This window comes from Egretta garzetta, unplaced genomic scaffold (genome assembly GCF_000687185.1).
Source record: "Egretta garzetta isolate BGI_Z169 unplaced genomic scaffold, ASM68718v1 scaffold14, whole genome shotgun sequence".
Taxonomy (NCBI): domain Eukaryota; kingdom Metazoa; phylum Chordata; class Aves; order Pelecaniformes; family Ardeidae; genus Egretta; species Egretta garzetta.
In genome coordinates, this window is record NW_009259588.1 from 1070734 (window position 1) to 1095276 (window position 24543).

General features: G+C 36.5%; 1 protein-coding gene across 1 annotated transcript in view; it reads right to left on the bottom strand.

The window, feature by feature from the left end:
* The window catches only part of CTDP1 (CTD phosphatase subunit 1), a 99222-nt gene that overhangs the window by 71492 nt on the left and 3187 nt on the right, over window positions 1–24543 (bottom strand). The window contains 8 exon segments of the mRNA XM_009637922.2: window positions 1095–1118; window positions 1120–1171; window positions 10612–11697; window positions 13784–13950; window positions 15039–15129; window positions 21278–21428; window positions 22757–22885; window positions 24310–24403. Of these exon segments, the coding sequence (XP_009636217.2) occupies window positions 1095–1118; window positions 1120–1171; window positions 10612–11697; window positions 13784–13950; window positions 15039–15129; window positions 21278–21428; window positions 22757–22885; window positions 24310–24403 (1794 nt within the window).

The following is a 24543-nucleotide window of genomic DNA, read 5'->3' on the forward strand; positions in this document are numbered from 1 at the left end:
CTTTAGAAATTTAAATGAGCTATCCAACCAGAATGTAAAAAAAATGAGCATTCCTTTTTTCTAAAGGAGGACGTGGGGGGGGAAAAAATAGTTTGGAAGACTTCTTCAGAAACATTTCTTCTCCCCCATCCCCATTAAAGTCTCACTGAATTTAAAAGACAAAAATGCAAAGACACAGATAATAAATATATTTACATTATTAGAAAATTATGGAATGTGTCCTAAAATGTGTCTTAACATATAAAGTTACTGAAATTGGTTCCCAGTATAACAACTGCACAACTAGAATAGCATGATAAACTGCATATATGCAACAAAGAGAAAAGCACACTGTTCTATCAGATCATAGTATTTGCTCTCCAACTTGGCTCTACAGTATCTTGTCATGAGTTATTTTAGCCATGGCACTTTCCTAAAGGGGACTGTTCTTAACAGCCTTCTGACTTCCTCTGTGTTAATAAAGTTTTTGGCTGTCCCTTCTATTAGCTGTCATTCTAGCACGCTGATTATTTTTAACCCTTTCTCCTTCAACACTTTTTCTTATCATGCCAAAAACTCCTGTTCTCTCACTACCTACTTCTTCCAGTTTTTGCTTCTGCCTTCAAGCCTTCCAACCCCTCTTAAGATTTTTCTGCTGTATTTTTCTGTTTCTCTCTTCCTCCTCACTACCAAGTCTCAGAAAAAAGTGCCATACTTCACCAATTTCTCATATTGTGGGAACATTTTTTATTTCATTTGGCAGCATGAATGAACCTGCACCTTGGTGGCACTCCCTGTGTTAGTTTGTGGATGAACTGGCCAGGTTAACTGCTCCAGCTGAAGATGGCTAACAATAACAACTGCTGAAGAAACTACTGGTACCACAGGTTTCTGCTGATTCTGCTAGCTGCTGAACTGCCTCCTGATCCCTTAAAAGTCTTCAGTTTAAGCAGCATAGAAATGGACAAAAATGGAGGGTTCTTTCATAAAATCTGTAAACATTGCACACCATTCTGAGTTCGTCATAAACCGATTTTATAGCTGCATTAACAAATTAGCATAATTGTGTGAATAACCTATTTTCATGGCCCCTATTCCCCCAAGTTCCCATTTACCTGTGTGTCTTGATGTAGTCATCGGTTTACAACATGGAGGTCCTTGCAGTCCTGAGCTTGCCGTACTTTTTCTGTGCCTATTACAAAGTCAAACATAACATTACAGTGGTCCCAGAAACACAAAAAGTAGCTTTAAGTACACATTTGTTTAAACAGAACATTTTGTGATCAATCTTACAGGAAAAACAAACACCCCTCCCCAATCCAACAAAACAATCACAACTGATAAAAGTGAGACTCTAAATGAGATGCAATAACTTCAGTCTCAAGCTCAACGAAGGCATTTGTAACTTCCTGAAGCATTGGTACCATGGAAGTAGTCCACTAAAATTAATCCATATGGAAAACCTCCATGTTAACTAAACAAACAAGACAAATGCACTTTTGTATTTCATCTCCTTCATTTCTGTTTGTCAGAGTCTAAGCAGCGGCAACTCTTCAATGCCATTAAAGCCTAACTAACTTACCATACTAACTTTCTTATGCACAGCCCCCTGTACACACCGTATGCTACCTTCTAACAGCAGCCACCCACTCAACCTCCATTTGCCAGAAGCGGGGGCAAAGCGGACAAATAGATTATTTCATGCCAAAGGGGAACAATGAATGTGAAATTAAACGAGGCAGGCTAGCACAAAGGCCACATGAAGCCACCTATAATGCAGCATGCAAGTAACAAGTGATCTCAAATTCCATCGTCTTGAGAAGCTGGAACAAGAGAGGAACTCGGTAAAGTTGCTATAAATCATTGTCAAGAAGCATCAAAACTAGTAAGCAAAAAGAGGCAAATAAAAGTTGAAATTAATCTTGAAGCATAGTCTGTTCCCAGAAACAGCTGACTGTTCAAATGTTTCAAGAATGTATTTCTTCTATTTGATTGGAAAAATTAATTTTACCAGTCGTGGTACTTGTTTCAGCATTTATCAGAGAGATCTATGGAGGGACTGAACACTTGGAGACATCACAAAATTGTATAATCTCCCAATAAATCATATAAGCAATAGAGAAAAACCCCAATGGCTCTGACCTGATATATCTATGCTCGACACCTACACATGGTATTATGCACTGCACAAATACTGGTGTAGTTGGAACATGATAAAGGAACTTCCATCAATCTGATAGACAGCTGAAAGCCATCACTCTTCCCTTTTGTTATATCCCTATAATTTATAGCATTCCATCTCATTTATACATTACTTAAAATGTTTGTCAAACCAAATAATTTGTCCATATTCTGTCTTGGTGCAAAGGCACGTAAATACACTTAACATTGCACTACGTTTTTCGCTTAGAGATGCAAAATAAAAGGAGACTATCAAGAACTAAAGGCAGGAGTTCAGGTAACAGCTTTGCCCTCTCCTCAAGGTTAAGAGCAGAGCTCTCAGAACCGAAGGTGAAGAATACATCACTTCAAACACTACCCAGTCCTGTGGAAGCCCATTAACTCTACACAAAACCCCTAGGGTTTCTTCCTGCAGATGCTTATACAAAACCACAACACTCCAGTCTAGTTTACCTTATTAACTAAAAGAAAAAGAGTAAGTACATTATTTGTTTTTTTTAAAAAATTTAAAGTTAGAATTCACAAGCCCTTGCCTATTTTCACACATGTGCCTTCAGGAATGAAGCCTCCAAAAAACAAAAAAAACCCCAACCAAACAAAAAAAATAATCATCAAACTTCAGAACAATTCTGACAAGCAAGCAAGAACAGTAAACTCATTTGATGGTTTCAACATAGTTCCCTGGAGTTTTATCTCTGTGACTGTCATTTAACAACACGGCTTTATGTGTTTCAGTTAAGATGAAAGGCTTGAAGTACCCCTACTTCTTCACATCATTTGAAGATTAGAGCAAACAGTTACTAGCAAATACTTAAAGGTCTGTGTACAATCTGAACCAGAATCTACTGAGGTAGGCAGATCAGCTGAAATGCACTTGAGGATTGACCTAATCAGTTAGGCAGTTCAGTTTTTTAGGTTTCTGTAAATTCAAATAACTAAATAAAGAGAAAGGGCAGGAGATCATTGTCCTTTACCAAAATGCTGAAAGTTTCTGTTTCCCTACTTTTCTTCCCCTAAACCCAGCAGAATACAGGAGTAGGGCTACCTTTTCCTCTGGATTCAGATACAAATATAATTTTTCCTGGATTTAGCTTAAGAAAAAGTGTTCTGTGCACAAATACATTTCTTCTACTTTCAGCAGCAAATGCAGGCAATTCCACAGTCCAGGATTTAAAAGCCGTACAGTAAATGTAAAGTTTTTCTCCACACTAGTATCCTTGCAATAAAAAAAAGTGTCAATTTAAGAGTCCAACACAAACACAAAAATGAGTATTTAAAGATAAAGCCCTTTCCAAACCACAAACTATTTAGAAAAGCCATATTTTAGTTTTTTTCCATGAAATAAAAATAAAGCCACTGTCCAACAAACACTCTATGAAAACAATTTTAGAACTGCAACCATGTTAATCCCAGCACCTTTGCAGTTCAAGAAGTTTTAACTGGCAAAAAAGCAAAACTTGTTAAGAAGGAAGATCAGTGCACCCAGATCATTCATCCCCTGATACAAGAAATCTGTTTTCCAATTAATCACCAGTTACAAAAGTAAACAGTGACCCAGAGCACTTTCATGCAACAGTTGCTGGAAATGAGCCATTTATAGTGCCAGAGGGAGCTTCCACAGGAGGTGGTATTATTATTATTATTATATAAATAACCTCATGAGGAATTGTAGAATTATCTGCAGTTAGAAACAGGTAAGTATAAAGCTGTATTTAATTTATATACAGAGGAAAGAAAGCAGAGGTCCTGAAGGAGAATCAGACTCAGAGATCTGGGGGGAAAGGATTAAAAAAAGTGAAAGACTTGGCTTGAAAATGCTTTCTTTTGAGAATAAAGGAGAAAAGCAATGACAACATAGTAAGACCAAATAAGCAAGATGACAGCTGGTACAAAGAGGATGCTGAAATCAGGTTCATAAGCGTAGGAGTTTCAGGGAAAATAAAGCAACAAGAGCAAGAGGTCCAGTGGAAGTTTAGGTACTCATGCCTGGTATTAGATATTCAATCAGGTATCAGACATTACTAGCAATACTGTCCTGCACATAACTCTGGAGCTGACTGAATACAACATACAATAGCATGTGGTTTCACCAGTAAGCATACAGAACAGTTAACCAGAGTTGGTGGTGCTATTGCATAGACAGACTGTGCTTGTAATACCCTGAAAAAAAAGTTTATCTGATACTGTAGTACATTCATTTGCCCAACTACAGATATTGCTGTTCCTTTTGGACTTCATCAAGGGGAACCTGAACAAAACCATAAAACTGCACCTTCATCTCATGTTAAATCTGGCTTCCTCCAACTATTTTTAACACTGATGCTTCTGCTTTGATGATTTGTCAGGTGCTTCACATTGCTGCCCGTTCCACACAAATACACATTCTGCATTCACGCATATCTGATAGTTTCATACCGGATGTATGCTGAGGAGCCAAGTAAATTCTTCTTCTAGTCAACAGGATTGCAACAGAAGTCTTAAACATGAAAGCCAAAATGGCACTTTTTTGTATGAAACACAGTTCTAAAACAATAGATCCAAAAGGTATAAGACATTACCATAAAATTAAAGTCAGTGACATGAAGACCAATGTGTAACCAAACCCACCCCAAGAGCCAAAAGCCTTTACCTTTCTCACCTCTGTAACACCAAGGCTTTCTGTTTCCTCCCTGTTTCTAGAGCACAGCTGCTTATTGCATGCTCCAGCATACTGAAAATCGCATGAGGTAGTAACTGTGTCATCTCAGGTGCTGCCTCCTATTTCTAGCTGAGATCTTCACTAATCAAGATTTCACACGTATGATGTTCTTAGAGCAAGTTTTGGTGGAACACCAAATTTAACTGGGCAGGAGAAATAGTACCACAATACTTAATATCCTTGCCTTCTCCTCTCCCTTTCCCTGGTGTAACTTCCCCTTTTGGAAGCATGCTTATGAAGAAGAAACAGCAGAAAGGATTTTAATCCATCCAAACAATAGTACTTCTGGTGCCGTTAGGAACATCTGAATCATCCAGCTGGGCTAAAAATCACTTAGAGAAAAAACTGTTTTCTGGACTACTTTTTTTGCTCTATTCTCATCTAATCACCTTCCCCTACTTCAAATTCTAGTCTAAAATTGTTTCAAAAATGTTAAGAAGGCACACAAGCCTTTCCCCATGAAGCAGCTAGGATCCAAATTTATCACATCTACCCTCTGATGGATACAGCCTGAAGCACATAATATTGGGAAAAGGTTATTTTCAAACCTGAGGAAGGGAATTATCAACTCTATTTCTGAACTTCCAAACAAAGGTTGAACACAAAAAAGCCTCCTATTAATCTTGACAATTTGTTACCAAAAAAGTGACCAAAATCAATAATGCACCAATGAACTTCTATAGCTGTTCTCCAGGACATACAGTTTCACTACAACAGTTTATTTTGTCTTGTCCAAACCACAAAGCACTCTAGGCATTTAAGCAACATAGATAAATGAGACTTAAGCTGTTTGTTTACAAAGACTAAGAAGAAATATTATACTGCATATTTGGCTACATTCACATTACCTAGTAGTGCAGGCCAGCAGGGAGATCTGCAGGGCAAAGTGGTGCTGGAGAGGCAATGCCCACCCCATATGCATTTCAGGGAGTTTTGCTTCAGATTAGCTTTGCCCTGTGGACTGAATGCCTGTGAGCACGCAGCTGACTGTGCTCTCCAATTCAATCTCACCCAGTGTGCAGGCTTGAGGCGGTGCCAGGACAAGCCAAAAAGTACACAATGGGAAATGACCACCAGAGCTGCTCTCAAAACACTCTCCTGATTCAACACACCCAAGTCGACATACCCTTATGGCATTTTGCAGCCAGGTTGCCAGACACTGCTTGGAAAATCTGATCATTAAAAGTTTACTTCTCTTCAGACCATTTTTATATATAAATCTTGATTATGATCAAATCCTGAAGCTCTTCTCCAGCAGCGTTAACCTAAAACAAGTCGTATGTACCTCAGTGTTTTGTCCTACAAGAATTAAGAAATCATGAAATAGCAATAGATGCACTGTTCAGAGGCTATGTCTAGAGTTCAGCTTTAGCACCACACAGTGCTTTGCCAGCAAAAGCAACTGGCTTACATGGTCAGTTTCCAAGTTTAGAGTGGTGTGTAAGTGGATTTTTTTTAAAAGACATGTGGACACATTACAACTATGTCGGGTGAAGGCCTCACACCAAGTCATAGGACAGGCTAATGAGACTTTATCAGCTAGCAGCTTTCTCTTCTCAGTACCTCAGAGCCAGCCTCAGAAGTAACCATTTTCTAAGTAGGTAGATGAGGATGAATAACAGGAGCCATAGTTCATCGTACAATTGGTATTTTAATATCATTAAATCAGGTTGCTTAAGCAAAACTTGACATAGGCTAAGTCAGCAAAAGTAAGGAAATTATTCTCATATAGCTTTCAAAGTGTAGGAAAATACATAGAATTAAATGTATTTTGAAAAAGAAAAGAAAAATTCAATGCCTGAACTGACACATTTCCACTCCTACCTCACTAGAATAATTTTTAGATCACCTGAACAGCTTTATCTGCTCCACCAGCAAAAGAAAAAAATCAATAAAAAAAATCAACTACACTATCTTTCATTTCAGGATAGGAACATAACAAGGTTTATGAAATAGTGTGGTAACTGCTTAGCCAAGTGCATACACAGCTGTAACAACTCATCATCCGGTGCAGTTTACTGTTGCTTAAAGCAAACAGCAGATGTTTCAAAAACTGAAGTAAGATTTATGCAGCCCACAGGTACGTGGAAAGGACTATGTGGTAGCCTTTTCTCAGTCGTTCAGATTTATGAAAGCTGATTAGATGATACAAAGATGCTTGTGTTTTACAGTAATTCAGGTAGATACTATTTTCCTCCCTAATTTTCTCCAAGAACAAGGATTTGTTCATTTTCAAAGTTCAGAGTATCTGTCTGCAGAGAAACAAGCTGCCTATCTGCAGAGAAAGAGACAAGTATATACAAAGCATAAAAGAAATTTAAATTATTTACTGCAATAGGCTGGCAAAAATGCTGTAAATACAAACTAAAATGGTATTTGCTAGCTGTTCATTCCACACACCAAACTATGACATGGTCACTTTGCAGGGGGAGAACCCATCCCTCCAAGGCTTAGGGGGTACTCTGTTTCATACAACTTCTTCCCTTTTTATTTCCTCTGACAAATTCTTCCTCTGTCTTCACAACTCAAAAGCTAACAGTATTTACACCCACCACTGCTGCAGATTAACTACATGCCATATACTATAGCTCAGCTAATGCAAAGTAAACATGTAAGTGAACTTGCTTGTTGGAGTCCTAAGTCTGCCACTCTTAATGGGGTCATGCAGAAACACTGAACTTGGGTATAAGTTTTAAAATCACTTTTTCACAACCACATCACAAAACAGAGAAAAAGAAAAAAAAGAAGCAGAATGAAGTTGTCAGGTCTCAGGTCATTGACTTCTGAATAAAATTCAAGAAAGGACACGCTTTTGTTTCTCCCCCTTCCACCAGTAATTAGACATCAAGCAGTGCTTCAGATGTTTGCCCTAGGAGCTGGAGATGCAATAATTATATTGCTTACCAGCCATAACAGAGACTTGTAGGAATTTGCTTTCTAATCACTATGAAAATCACATTGACAGATAAATTATCACAAATCCAGCTGCGACAGGACACAATTTATATCCTCAGAATTTCTTATTAAACTTCAGCTTCCCTCATGAAATTAGGATGATGCAGCATAACTACTCCCATCTAACCAGATGTGAGAGAATATAGTCTTCAGTTGAAAAAAAGCCAAAACCACAAGCAAATCTGCAAGAATCTTACAAAAAAAGGATTATTGGAGAATATAGTTTTTTCACTCTAAATCCCCCTATTTCACTGCCATTGTTACAGATATAATTACTAAGTGATAATGACAGATGATAATAGTCTCTTCTCAGGCAGAAAAGACTGTCAGGTTAACTCTTAAAATTAGTTAGTGCAGTTCTTTGCTTACTAAAAGCAGGGGTCAGCTTCTGCATGTGACAAAAGTTTTTCACCAAGCAATTCAGGACTAGTGTTGTTCTTGTGATTTCATCTTTTAATTAGCAGGCAATATTTGAATTTATTTTAAGTACCAAGTGCAACACCAACATTACATGACTATTTTGAAGGAGAGTCTAGGTCTTGACAAAAAGTCTGAAAAATATTAACCACCCTGAAATTTATTTATTTTTCAAGAGCACTGAAAACTAATTTTAAATGTGTTAATAAGCTCAATTCAAATACTGTAAAAGCACATTAATGTAATCAAAACCTAAAGTTAAAACAGTTTTTCATATTACGATCTACATTCATGAATGATTCACTAAGAATGTGCAGCTGGTGAATAATATGCTTACACACATCCTTGTGTTCTACTTTTATGTGTATCTATAGAAACAGACAACCCCCCTCAAACTGTATATTCCAAAAACAAGCAAAAAAAAGTCTCAACTGCTTCTCATTATCATATGCTGTGTACCTTAACATAATGTCACATGCATATGCTTGGGAGGTCTCATTTCAATTATCCTATGAATTTTACGACATCACACAATAGTTGCATCCAATGTACAATGACAGTCAGAAGCCATCTAGTGCAAGTTAGACAAAGCAACTTTGAAATGCACAATTTTAAGCTTTGGAATTGGAAAGCATGGAAGTTATATTGACAGCAATTAAGTCTCCAATGAAGCATGATAAATTTGTGTAATTCTTCACCAATAAGAGTATTGCTATTCCCGCAGTTTTGAAAGAGCTGTTCAGCAACTGTAGTAGATCTAAGGAGTCCCAAACTGATGCATCCACTGATTTTAACACTTCTCATTCACTATTTCAGCTCTGACACCTTCAGAAATCAGAATCCCAGCTAATTTTGATGAAACTAATTTCAGCCTCTTCTGGTTTTTAGGTTGCTTTTACTATTTAAATGCATATCTACATCAGGACAATTCATACAAACTTGCTACTTCACTGCAGGTCCATTGGTACGGTTTTCATCCTGATGCTACTTGACTAGGTCAATACTGCAGCCCCTTCTTGCTACAGTTGGCCTTACCAATTTTGCAATAAGAGCTACCTGTGCTTTTTGTCACTATAACCATACATTGAGAAAACTGGAAAGTGAGGCAAGTTTACACTAGCCTAGCAAATATACAGCCTTATTGTTATTTAGGCTAATATATTAAAAAAAAAAAGCTGATTAGTATATCGTAATATACTGATAAATTGGCTGGTTTTAATCCATAGGTTTTTAACTCTACTCCTATTTAGAGGTGTAGAAATTAAGGAACTCCAACATTCTCCTTTTAGTCACTAAACACTAGACTTTTTTTTTTTAATCACTGCCTCCTCAACAGGAATAAATGATTCCTGGTCAGCTGTACAAGAAATAACTTGTTCCATTTCTTAAGTCACACACACCTCGAGAAAAGTTTACACATCTGTACTACAGCCAGTGAAAATATACTCCATTCTTCTATAATACAAGCTGATGAAACCAAGATGCTTCTAATTTACTAAAGCCTTACATGAACAGCAGTCAAGAAAAAAAAATAATCCAATAGGTGGCAGATGTGTATTTCTTTGCTTATGACATCTAAAGATGTCCTAAAACTACCTAGAAGTTTTAGGTGATCTAAACCACGAAGTTTTACTTTTGGATTTCATGGTTTTGGTTATCAGATATTTAGATTCTATGCAACTTCAAAAGGCCAATAGTGAGAGAACCAAGGGTCAGGGCACACACAAAAAATTTATACTAGAAATTAGTGGTGGCCTGTTAGCTCCTCTATGACAGCTACCCAATGGTACATTCCTATCCATCATAGCTATGTAGAAACAGGTAGCTTTGTGAAACACATCAGATGTTAGGCTAAGCTCTCTTACATCTCCCATGAAAAAGATACACAGGCTATACACACAGCAGTGACGGTATCATCAGATTCCAGTCTCTTAAGGTAATTTGTTTGAATTCCATACAAAGTGAAACTGAACCATGAGAGGTGAAATCTGAGAAAATGAGAAAGCAAGTATTGCTATAAATGTATAGGAAGACCACTATGAACTTTTCTCTGATAAAAATGTTAAAGTTTCTATTCAACATCTTTAATAGTCGAAGACTCGGCATCACCAACTCTTAAGCAAGACGACAGACATGACACATTACAACAGAGGTTATTTAGCAGGTCCTACCCTTTTAATAATTAAAAGCCACACGATCAAAAAGCAGCAAAAAAGCCTTTAAAAATGCTTCTATATTGTTTTAGGAGGAATCTTCCCTTTAATTTCCATTCTAACCTCAGTTACATTAAAGCCTGTAAGTTATACAAAACACAGCTCAAGGCATGAATGAACTGTAACAGGAAAAAAAACCAATGGAAAACTCAAGTCTCATTTACCTACCTGTCCTTGCTGCAATGAGATGTGTTGCTTTATCAGGATCATCAGCACTCAGTACTAGATTCTTCACAATTTTAGCTCCAAGTGCTGTGGCATGATAGTGTTCCCGTGTTTTCTCAATGGGGAAGTTTGTTGGGTAGAGTCCGCTAAATATTATGGTTACATCTGCCAACACTTTACTTTTCAGTTCTGGTACTATTTTTCTGATGTCTGGAATTTCCTCAATCTCTTTTTTCAGGTATTTATCATACTTTGTATAATAATCAGTATGAACTCGCACAAGGATCTCTTCGAGGTATATTAAATGGTCATCATCATCTGTATCATCCTCCTCCTCTTCTTCCTCCATACTCTGGTCTAAGGACTCACCCATTGTAATTCCAGATTGTTCACTATTCTGAGACTCTGTTTCAGCTTCTTTCTTGTCTGCACACCCATTTCCTAAATCACAAAGGCTTTCCTGTTCACTTTCTTCTTGTGCTTCAAGATCAGTTTTGTCATGAATATTTTCACTCGGTAGAGATTGCATGTCCCCAGAATGGTTCACCAGACCATCCTTTTTCTCACTCACATCAGTGCAACTCTCTTTCTGCAAATTTTCATCCTGCAGAAGTTGTTTGGATTTCTTCCAGCTTCTCTTTTCCTCGTTCTCACTATCTGATACAGAAGTGGATGACTTTCTGGTGTCCAATGCACCATCACTTTCACTGTCACTAGACAGTTCAAAGTCCAAGTCATTTGTTGTCTTGTCTTGGGTTTGCTGCTTGTCTGTCACTGTTCTATCAACTTGTTCTGAAAAAATCTGAGATTCTTTTGTATTTGTCAAATCATTAGTGACCTCACTGTCCGTTTTGTGATCGGCACTATCATTTAAGGAGTCCTGGACATTAACTTTATCATGAGAGTTCATATCCCAGTCAGATGTTTCACTGCTTACAAAAGTACTTCCATTTGCAGTGCAAGGGTCCTTTGTAGCTTTCTTGAGACCATTGCTTTGTTCTTCTACACAAGTAACATTCTTTATTTCTTCAGCATCTTTTGCTGATGTCACTGCCGAATCCAGTGCCTCTGGTTTTGTAGAGTGGTTTACTAAGGCACAGAAAAGAAAGAAATAAAATATATACACATTTTATCTTTTTTTTTAAAATCTTAATCAAAACCTAATTTTCTTTTTCCTTAAACATACAGTTTACAAGTGCAGTTAGACTTCACTATATTTAGAAGTGACAACCAGGCTTTTCAAAGTTTTTAAGACACTTTGGGTGTCAACTATTACTAGAAAGAACTGGCAAACTAACAAACTTTACTTTTGTAAAGAAGCTGTGTAAGCAGATTTTTTTTTTTAAATCATACAGGGCATAAGTAATTATTTGTTAACTATGCCAACATTAAAGGCAAATATTTATCTTATAGCATGAAGGCATATACCTGGAGGCAATCGTCATTGCCCAAGTCTGTCATTATTCACAAAGTCAAGAAGACAGTCTCATCAATTAGTAGATGAGGCATGATGAAGCTCAACCTTGAGAATAAAACCAGTTTTGTAGGGTGCTCCTTCTGTGATTAATGTATTCTGCTGAAAGCGATGACATTTATAAGAAATGTAAGGAAAGCATCATTTTCTTGTAGAAATTAAGCTTGGTATAAAAAAAAAAAAAAGGCTAGACATTAGGAAAAACTTCTTCACAGAAAGGGTTGTCAGGCTCTGGAATGGGCTGCCCAGGGAAGTGGTCAAGTCCCCATCCTTGGTGGTATTTAAAAGAAGGATAGATGAGGTGCTTAGGGACATGGTTTAGTGGTGGGATGGCAGGGTTAGGTTAAAGGTTGGACTTGATGATCTTAAAGGTCTTTTCCAACGAAAGCGATTCTATGATTCTACGAATTTTACAATTACATCTCCGGGCAATGAAACTACTGCAGAGAAGGAAAACAAAATAGGGCAGAATTCGCTTTAGAAGATCCCAATCCAGAACTACAACTACAAGAACTTCCTTTATAAAATTCCATGGCTTTCATATATTTCCTATTTTTTATAACCAAAACAACTGTATTTTAATAGTTGAGAGATATACATGTTTTAGCAATACAGAGATGCTACTCGAGGTTCTTTTGAGACTCTGATAGAATTCAAGTAAAGGGTAATAGACTCAAAGGCAGAGAAATAGTTTTGGATGTGTCTTCAGATGTCTGCAGAAGAGAGGGACAATTAGAGAAGCTGTAGACATACAGAAACCTGCACAGACATTCATCAGGAACACTGGATGAAGTCACCCTACTTTGTCTCTCTTTTGTGTGCATGTCCCTGCCCTGCAAGTAGCAATACCAGTCAAGCATTGAGGTCCCACATCATAGTGGCCTGATTCAGTCTGAGTACATTATTATTGTTTCCATATTGGATGTCTGTAGTTCAACAAGGGGGGAAAAAAAAAGTGTGTCATAATATATTGTTTAAAAAAACCCTTGGCTAAACTGGAAAAAACTGCAATTCTTTCTTAGCCTCTGTCTTTCAAATACATTTTGCCCCCAAATTAATGCTAACATTGTGATGTACACCTTCTAAATCTGCTATTTATACTACGCTGCTGAGCCTGCTCAACATAAGGTTCTTGTGTCAAATGCCAGAACACCACATTCAGTAGACACTAAAAATCCCACATCAATTTGATTAGCATGATTTAGGCAGGAAGGTAAGCAGAAATCAAAACATTCATTTTCAGCAGTATGTTGAAACCAGAGTTTATTAACTATTGCTTGAAAGTGGGACAGTGAAGGGGACTGAAAGGAGAAAGAAGAGGAAGTTGGTTCCCTGACCACCTAGAGAAAAAAAAGCCTTGTTTTACATGGAGGAGGGAAGAGAGAAGCCATCCTCCTCTACATGTTATTGAAGAATTTGGTGTATTGCCACATCAGCTCTCCAGTCATAACAGCCAAAATGCTATTACCAGTACTCCCTCCACTTTCACTGTGGTTGCCCACCAAAAGGAAAGCTATCAGTAGGTCAGTTTTACTAAGCTACTAGCATTTGTGCTGCAGGAGCACTCTGTCAACTACAACAGTCTAGGATCATTCACCTGAGCACAACAGCAATACTAGTAAGACAACCATAATGACTCACATGAATCGCATTTGAGGAGTAGAAAGAGTTACAAAAGCAGTTTAAAAACTATATCATTACCTTTCTTCTTCATTTGAATTTCCCTTGATCCAGGAGGTGCATTAATATCTCCTATCCCCTGAAAGTATACATATTTCTTCACAGTTATCAAATTGGGTGCAAACTTCCAAACATCCTCTCTATCATCAATGATGCACACCATGGAATCCCCACATGGGAAGAGATCTCTAAGAGACAAAACAGTTGGTAAAATTAATACCATCAATGAAAGTTTCTGTTGATGTTCTCGTTTATTAATTACGAGCATGTCTGCTTATATATGAATTTACAAAAAAAAAAATCAGCAATATTAAAGTGACAGAATTAAAAATACAATATTCAAACTAAGTAAAGTTAATAAAGAAAGGAAACAGCTATTTTAAAATCTCTATCCCAAAGGCTAGAACTAGGAACCAACAAGCCTTTCCAAGAACAAAACAGTACAAAATTTCGGTCTGGTTTTCACAGTTTATGTCAACGAACAGCACAAAGGCAACTATCACATGGACAATACACTTTCTATATATAACTATGAAAAAGACACAAGAACAGTTTTTAAAGAGTATACTCATTCAATCTAAGACAAAGGAAGCAAAAAGTACCAATACTTATGTCACCCAGGCAGAGGAGGTAAAGAAGATAGACACATGCATATGAACATAGAGCAAGAGAAGAAAAAAGCTTCTCATTTCCTATGGTCAGATGGGGAGGGGGCAATGATTTTTAATCTAATTTTATGAAATATTAAACATATCTGTCTTTTAGAAAAAAATCTTGGCTTTATACTCTGAAAAAGATCAGAACCTGAATTTAGACTAGAATATGAATTCAAGGCTCTAGATGACCTAATTTCAAGACACACTGCAGAACAGAAGTTGCTAGATATATAGCACATTTAAAGCCAGAATACTAGAAATTAAAATATAAGTTAACCTCAAACTGAAATTTTGCTTTAATTAAAAAATTCACAACATTCAAGTCTTTATACAAGATCACAATCCATAAAGTGGAAATATGGTTATTACAAGAATGAAAAGTGTAAGAGAAAACATGATGCCATTACTGTACATTCTTACTGTTCTAGTACCACAGAACACATTAAGTAGATGAAATGCTGCAATACCCAACATCTCAGTTTTACTGAGAGGGTGTTGATATTTAAGAGGCAGATAAGGAAGGACTATAAACATGTTAAGGGAGTAATTTTTATTATATTTAGCATATTCTGTCTCTCTGTTGTCCTGTTTTGTTTAATGCATAAGACCTATACACATACCTAAGATTCCCAGTTTTAGAAAATGGATCGATACATTCATCCCTTGACAATATCCGATGGGAAAAAAGCTTCTTTTCAGGGTCCAAAAATCCTTTTAAAAGAAGAAATTAAGAAGTTAATGTTCAAGATGTTTGTTCCTTGTTTATGTTCAATACAATTCAGCTATTTTAATCTGTGCAACAGCTTAACTAACAGACAATTTCAAGGTAAGAGATACTATAGGGGGGAAAGGGTAAGCACAGTGGATCAAATATTTGTAACTAATGCAGTGGGATTAATTTTAAAAATCCCATCTCATTATTTCAACATGGCAATAAAATTGAAATTAAAATAAATTTGTGACAGCCAAATAAATTAGGCTGAAAGAGATACAGCAGGTAATAGATATACATGATTTTTGCAACTTACATTATCTTTCTACAGGTGGTTCTTTAAAGCTAAATGCTCTCCTTAGCTCATTATGCCTAGGGACTGCAGAGAAGTCTCACAAGAGTCGGCAATGTGCTGCAATACTTAAGCACAATGGGCAAGTTAAGGGACAGTTTCAGCCGGAGCTCTTGCATTTGTAGGTTTTAAGTTGTACCTCTAACAAATACTTTAATACATTTACATATAACAAACATATCCTGGGATTCCTAGAAATATTTAGGCCCAGTTGCAGTAACTTTTCTGACTGTGTTCTTAAAAAAAAACCAAAACCAAAAACAAAACAGGAGAAGCTGTGCTAACTGATCTTCAAGCAAGATAAAATGCCATTGTTTAGGAAAATGGTGACCTGGGTGTACAAACACACATGCACATGCTTCTGAACCTAGCCTCCAATAATGAAGTTCATCTTCACGAGCAGATCACAGCCACATAATTGCTTAGAAAAAAACTGGCATTTTACATGCTAATCTGAATTTTTCACTTTACTGAATTTGTGTTGAATTTAGCATCAACTTCTCATTATTCTTATGAATAGTACAAGGCAGACAATAATTACCTGGGAACAATTTTTAAAAGTTTTACTTTATTTCTAACAGTGGCCATCTTATAGCCAGAACCAGAGTTCAAAGTCACTACAGGCTCTAAGGACCAACTTTAATTTTCTTTCAAGGAGCTTTGAGATTTGCACAGAACATATGTTCAACTCCTTTTAGAAATCCAGCTCCCAGGACTTCTACAGGTACATTAAGTTGGGTCTACAAAAACGGAGGGTATAGATTAAAAAAAAAAAAAAATCAGTCACCACTTCTGAAAAGCTGATCCTGTATGTATTTAATATTAATGTGTAATTGGAATAACTTAAAACCCATAAAAGCAAGAAAATTCCGAGTTAAGGACAGAGGTTCAACCTTAACTCACCCGACTATGCTTAAGAATTGCTGCAAACTCGTAGAATCATCCCCTGTAGTGAGACCCTTGCAGTACCTAGGCATAATGAATTGAAAGAATTAGCTACAAAGATTTATTGCCATACACACAGATATGTTGACAAACTACATAAGCTGTCATACAAGTTGCTGTTCTCCCCAATCAAATTCTCTTCTACTAATTATCTCAATACACAGGGACTCTCTACACTAAATTGGACAGGAGTGCACTGATTAACTAGCAAAACCACAATAAGGCATTCAGTTGCAGCATTGTCTAGCTAAAACTGTAAGAAAAGGAAGTTGAACTACAAAAGCCCAAACACAGAAGCCCTGGCTGCCAGGGATAAGAGATGAGGTAATGTTCTGGAGCTTTTCAATAATGCTTTGGTAAAGACTTATTAATTTTAATACTTTTCCCCCCTTGATAATTCACTAAAAATACACTGAGAATACACCTCATCAGAGATGCAGCTGCAAAGCCCATCTTAAGAGTCAGGTCTTTCAAAGCTAAGCTACTTGGATAGCAATATGGAAGATGGCACTGGTCTTTTAAAGAAGTTCTTTACATGTCTTAAACTGTTTGGTTTCTTTTAGATGTTGCCTAGCCAATAGAATAAATACAACAGACCTAATCCTGATGTTTTCACATTTCAGGGAAGTGACAGATAACAATTCATTAACCACAGATAATTTGTTTTCTTCAGTAATATGTTAATATAGTCTTTAAGTCTTTGAAAAGGCTATATTGGCTTTTCACTAACCTATTTAGTGATTCTACTCCATGCAAGAGTAAACAAGACATCTAGTAGATAGATCACATACTGTTAGTTAAAACATAAACTTTTAATTGATTTATGATTGCAAATAGAACATAGTCTGAAGAAATAAAAACTTTACATTAAAAATAAGTAGATGCAGATATGCCCTCCAAGATAAAAATAAGTAAAGGCTAATATTTAACTTCTTTATTAAAAAATAAAGTCATTATTATACTGCTTTCAGTAACAAAAAGAACTAGGAAACCCTCATTATGAAAAACTCTACCACCTTCAAAATAAGTCTTTTCACAACCTACATTTTGAAAGATTTAGAATTTTGTGATAGCACACTGTTTGGATATTAACCTTTAATAATGAAGCTGCACATTTCAAATGGATGATACCTTCCAAAGTATTGGTGGCTTTTTCTGTAAGAAAAGTCAATGCAGACCACCAAAAAAATCAGCTGTTTAGATGATGTCACTCTTCAGTGCGGGCATTTTGTTGCAAGTTTCTGTGATTGTGGAGCCATGAAAAGGTCTATGTATAAATTCTTCGAGTTTACAGAAACAGCAAAGTGTTCCTGACACGTGCACTTAGCTTTGTTTCATTTAATTATTTATTTCTATCTATTTCCCACCACCATATCCTGAAAAATTATTATGGTCAGTTTGCTGCTTTTGAGAATGCATTTTTTTTTTCTTAACAGATTTTTTTTTTAATTGGAGAAGTATTACTTTGCACAAATTATTCCAACAGAAGGATAAATGTTTATGAATTTCTCATTTTGTAAGCATGTTTAAAAAAATTAAAGCCTTTTGTAGAAGTGAAAGTGATTGAAGACAAAGACTTGCTGTTCCAGATCAAAACTGAGCTTCCATTTATTCTCATAAATGAGACAACGTGCTAAGCATGCCTCCAAGTAGTTTCTTGAACAAACCAAAACCACTATCATTATCCCTTGACTGTCATATTACGAGGGACTATTCAGTCGATTTATCTAGCAGAGATTATTCCCCTCAGTTGCACATTTTCCAGTATCTCAGACTTGGTCTTTGTGCATACAGTCTTATCAAGCTCTGTTACCTGATCTCATATAGACTCTCTTAGAAAAGCAAACTTGTAAATAAGACTTGTAAAGTTAATAAAACATTACAAGACACAATGCTCAAAACTGACTAACTCATATAGGGGAAGTCTCAAATCCTAGAGACAATTCCTAGAAGAAGTGATATAACAGTAGGATCCAACATGAATTTGAAGAATTCATTTTAAAAATAAATCTAGAATTTAATTTCTGAAGAATCAGGTCACCTCCAGTTCTACTTCAGGTCCTACTTTAGAATCTGGAAAGAGCTATTGACCCAATCTTTCAAAAGCATTGAAGACCTTCAGACACTGATGATTACATATATGCACATAGTCTGACAATTATTTATGGAAATACATACTATAATATACTTGCTATAATAAGCCATAGATATGAATGCCCTCAACTTAGTCCTACTTTCAAAATTTCACTACTAATCTTAAGAATGATTTCACATTGCATTATTGTTGTCTAATGGCCTCTGAACTCAAAATTCACAGTGGCTTTTACAACCAGCATTTAAGCTGACTTCAGTATTAAATACACCAAACTTCTCTTATGCAGAATAGGGGAAAAAAAGAAGTAACAACTGGTCAAAATAATTATGTGGAGAAATACTGTAGGAAGCTCTAGACTATAAAATCCAAAACTCATCTTCATAAACATACTATAAGATACTACTTCAAAAGTGTGTCAAACCAAGCAAGGGTTTAGGATAAATTACTTCAGCAGACATAAATGGTGTTTACAAATATCAGCTAATTCCACTTAACAGCTGATAGGAGTCAGCTGGGATGAGAGAAAAAAAAAAAGGAGTGACAAGATGTCATCTGTTGGCAAAATGAGGAAAAAGCCTTCCAGGACATGGAAGGTGCAGCTCAGAGTTCAGATTTCACAAAGAAATATAGGATGTATACAGAGGACCTAAGAAAACAACCTTTTTCTTATGAAAAAGATTCCTGGGATTTTATCACAAGTCCTTCCTTTATATAACATGGTTCGGTATTTTACCGTTATCCCTAACAGCTCTCTGCAAGAAGTCATTTAACCAATACTGCCATCAAGCGTTCTCTATATGTGTTAGCTATGTATTTCTGTTACTGGATCTTGGTTACACAGCTGACTATGTGGACCAAAGGCTAGATTGTTCTCCATACCAACATATTTCAGCTGGAACTATCACCACCACCATACAAGTAATCCACTTGTAGGTTGAATGCTTTTGAAGAGGTTAGACAGCTTCAGACAAAAATCCAGAAGTCTGGGGATGTCAGAAAGCAGCAATACCCTAGTTTGCTCATTTGGTGGCTTTTTCCTCTACAGAACAGATGGAGCAGCTCAAGTATGATGCCCACAAAAAGGCTTGTCACATTATAAGTATCAGACCACACCAGCATGGGGACTGCAAATTTTACGTAATCCAAATTAAAAATCAGAGATTAAAATCAGCAAACGCAGGACCAAATCACACAGAGAAGATCAATCATTGGGGAAGCCCTTACACATCATGAGTTAGCTACCTCTGCAACTCACTCTTCTCCCTGGCTCTGAAGCATATTTGCTATATGTCTTCTGACCTTATCTGGTATACAACTTCTGACCATAGGCCACAGGCAGATTTTGACACAAAACCTAAACACCTGGTAGTAAGAAAACCATTTGCCTTTTGCTACACAAGAAACAACCACACTCTAAAGAGGACAGCAGGGTACAAAAAGTGTTAATGTATTAGCAGTACACAATGTATAATCCAACAGTGAGACTGGCAAAGCTTTAGAAAGATTCCTCAAACAACTCCGCCAATAAATATTGAATAATATAGAAAGGTTCACTTAGATGGGACAGGACATGCCTCTCCTGAACTTTCTTTCAAGAAGAATTACTTGGAGACTGCAAATATGTATTGTTTTATGATTACAGAAGTCTCTTATGTTTGTCATTACAAGGTGGCTTATTTAACATGCATAAAGAATTCTCTAATCACACAATTATTTTCTAGGCTATTCTAGAACTAACTAGGCTGGTTAGCTCTCTTAACTATTTTGGAATCTTCCTTTCTTGCCAAGAAGAGGGATCACCGGACAGCATTGCTCAAGGCACTTGTGGCAACACGGCACAAAAAAAAAGCAGATATGAAAGACAACTTAAAAAAAGCTAGGAGACATGGAACAGCAGCAAGGACAGTTTGACATGCAGAATCGTAACCTAAAACATTGTTAATTATATTGTCGTAGCCTGACAGACTTAATAAAGGGAAGTCTGAGATGAAAATACTATTCTGTCAAAGAAGACTCAAGATGGGGTGAAAGACAATTTTACAGTTTAAACACATGGTCACACTCCTAAATATGAATTTGACCCATATGCTTGCATAACAGAGTAGGTTTCTTTTATACTTGTTGGAAAAAAGAAAACATTTCAGCCAGTGACACCATAGACTACTATTGCTATAATATAAATGCAAGTTACTAGGAGAAAATATTTAAGTTCTGAAAAGAATATTTTAAAATACTGCTAGATCTGTGGTTTTCCTCAAATAAGAACATCTCAGCTCCAGGACACAAACAGAACTGCTGCACATTGATTTCTAGCAGCCAAACTTCCTTTGGTGGAAGGAAAGAGCAGGGGAAGGGGTTCCCACAGGAGGAGATAATTTCATATTGTTGATTTTTATGGAACTGTTGCTTTAGATTTCTAAGACAAGTGATGTTGCAGATCATTTTTAGAGCCCATCAGCATAATTTCTTACTTAATTCAATAGGAAGGCACTAGTTATCCTGCCACAATCTGATTCTCTAACCATCAGGGAAGCAAAAAAAGCACATCTGATGGGAAAAAAGGATTATTTCTAAAATTACAGGCCATACAGTTACTGCCTTGTAAAGGAGCCAAGAACTCTGCTTACAGGACTATTTAAGAAGTGTTTTTGTACAAAACAGAGCAGATACTTGAAAACAACCACAGAAAGAAAACTAGTTATAATTATGTAATCAGCTTTCATACTCATATTGTTAAATGTAGCATACTACTCACCTGCAATTGTATGTGCATACAGTCTGCTGCCAAAAGTAAAAACGTGTAATTCATACAGCTTGGCAATTTTTTCCAGGAATTCCTTACAATGAGGACGCAAACGAGTATGCAACATTGGCTCACCTCGACCTAACTGGAAATGAAATATTCCCTAAAAGAAAAAGCATGTTTCATATTACCAAAATACCAAACAAAAATGCCAGCATTCCAGAAGCACCCTCTTCCATCACTTCTACTACTTTTATCTGGTCTGACTAGGCTAAAGCAAGTTTCAGTCACAAATATTATGTGGATGAATAAAATCCAAAGCACATTTTTGCCCTGTGCCAGGCAGTCCAACACTATGTTTTTCAAATGCAGGAAGCTGCACTGTTTATGATCAAGGTAACTTTCATTCAAATCTTTACGTATGACAAACCAATCTGAAAAAAGCAACTTGTGAAATTTCTCAGAAAGTTCAGGATCTCACTCCAATCAGTACTATTCAGTGAACTTCACTCAGATTAGTTTCACTACATATTGAGTTCAGAGAAAGACTTCGTTGGATGAAAAAATATTATGTCTATAGAAACATGCCATCAGATAGCAAACCAGGAAGGAAGTTTGCAGATAAAGATCCCAGTTAAAAACCATAAATCTTTTAAAAAAAGTTTTGGCTTTTTTTTTTTTTTTCCCAAACCCATGCACTTATACAGATGAAGACATAGCCTTTCAAATACACAAGGTTTTTTAATCTTTAAGCTGAGTATTCACCGTTCTCTTTCCTCTCATTTGCAAAGTACATTTACAGCTTGTTTTTTTCTAGCAGGTGTGAACACATGCTGAACCTACCGGACATGAGAGAACGGCAAGAGGAAAGAAAGAGGAACTAAGCAACTGCAGTTTGCGTGACACTGGAGTTTGAATTTGCATCCTCTTGTACAAGACAACGTGGACACATTCCAACATGCTTCTGTTTTAAAGTTTCCAATTTGGAAACATTACAAGCCAACAGTACCTATCAGCTCAATGACAAATGTTTCACAAAGAAATTAAACAGCATCACCCAAACCCCACCCCCAAAACCCAAAACTGAAATAAAAAAAGAAATCACTAGACATATTCATGGAATGACAGACATAATAACACGTAGGACTTCAAACAGTAATTCACTATACCCGCCTCAGATTTGGAGGGGAAAAGAGTACTCGGCTTGTGAATTGTAGAGGAAGGAAAGCAGAGATTAAAAATAGCTACCTGAAGCTTCTCACTTAAAGTGACTGGAATGGAAAAGTGCAGGAAAGCATAAATGGAAGAAAGAAAAACATCAATTTAAATGTAGAGAAAAAAGGAATATATTTCAGAAGACTTGTTTCTCACTTTCTGTTATTCTTCAACTACAATTTTACCTAGCCACAAAATGTTTTCTTTAAGAACCATCATTTAAATATTGTTAAAAATGTTGTTGCTTTGGCTTGAAAGCTAACACCAAATACTTACCTTATTAGACATCTGTTGGCAGTGCTGTTCTGTAGTATGGATCAATGTCTGGTCCAAATCTACCATGAGCACCAGTTTTCGATTTCGATGTAGTCGCTGTTGGTCTTCCCTTCCTAGCTGCTCAGCTTGCTGCAACAAAATATTCACAACTAAGCTCAGCTTAGAAGAAATAAGTTACATTTATTGCCCTTTGTGTATTGTAAACATGAGAAGTTCCGCTACAAACTAACTGCATAAGAAATGATGCTTCAATGTAACTGTAGTGATGGCAGCTTTGTCATCAATTTTTCTACAGAAAAAAATACTTTCAAAGTCTACTTTCAGATCTTTGACACTGGTAACTCTTAAAATTGATAAACTCAACACAACAACTTCCAAATTTAATAAATAACCAACCACCAAATTAATTTAAGAGAGCAAATAGCAGTACCTTTGACGTACACAAAGGACAAGTTCATCAGTAGGTCTGAAAACTTCAGTTGCTACGTTGAGCAATTTTGTATCAACTAGGTAAAATACGGCTGACAACACTAGGCCGAGTATAAAACTGAAAGCTGCTGATCACAGAAATAACTGTCAACCTGATCTTAAAGAATACATGCCTTCAGACAAAAACAGATTATGTAGTTATATGTGGGCACTGATATCAAAGACCTTATACTCCAGTAAACCTGAGTTGAAGTTTACTCCTCTTGTGCGTATTTACAAACTTTTAAAGTACATTAAGTTCTGTGTTCACTTTAACAACTTGGGATAGCAAGCTGCAGTGTTAGTTAAACTTAAAAGCAAAGTTGTTTTGTGGGTAAGTGCAGCATTATGAAGAAGCAAGGAGTTTCAAGTGCAAATTGCCCTTTGAAATGCTCTTCTATGATAAGGACACTTCTAGGTGCTTGTATCTTCACATTTCTTCTCATTGGTGTTCTTCAAAGAGTTGCCAAAAAAAGCAAGCAGCAACATAAAAAGGTAAAAAAAGATCAAGTTGGTAAGGAAGATAAATAGCATGTTTATCTTAAAAATAAACAATCCTTTTTCTCTAAAGAAACTGAGGGATGAACAAGCATATTTTGGTAATTCAGCTAAATGGAATATTTGAAAAATAATGAAATAAATTTAACATACAGGTAAGTTGCAAACAAACTAGCTTTACTATAGCTAGTGGGACCAATTGCAAGATGAAGAGTGAAGCTAAGTTTCAAATACGTTGCAAGCTTTGAACACATTTCAGCTAGTGGAAGCTGAACTTTCCGCAAACTGCTCATTCTTAGAGAGAAAAGCATTAAAGTAGTAAGTTTTCATGCTGCTGTCACAGCATTGCCATCTCTTCAGTGCACAGCTCTAAAAAAACCACTATAAAACCTGGTAACAATCAATCTACATTAGGGTAAACACACAAAACCCTTGGCTACTGATGTTCAACACCAAATTCCTCTTCAAAGGGAAGCCAAACTTTCTGTATGAGGTATATACAACATTGAAGCAACTCCTTTAATTATGCTTCTCAACTGCAGAGCTACAGTGAAAGGTATCAACAAAGAAAGCATAACGGTACTTACCTCAGAGCTAACTTTCAGTTCTGGGACACTGTGAACCATAGACACAGTTGCTGTGGATAACGGCACATTCTGCTTTCCATTCTTGCTTCGTATCCTAATCACACAGGGAAAAGAAGCATCAAAAGAGGGAGTAATAGTTTAGTGAAAAGTTGAACACACTAAAATCTGTAGTATCAATCTAGTCACCATCAAAAAGCTATGATTAAAAAGAGCTATTTTGACTAATACACTCTT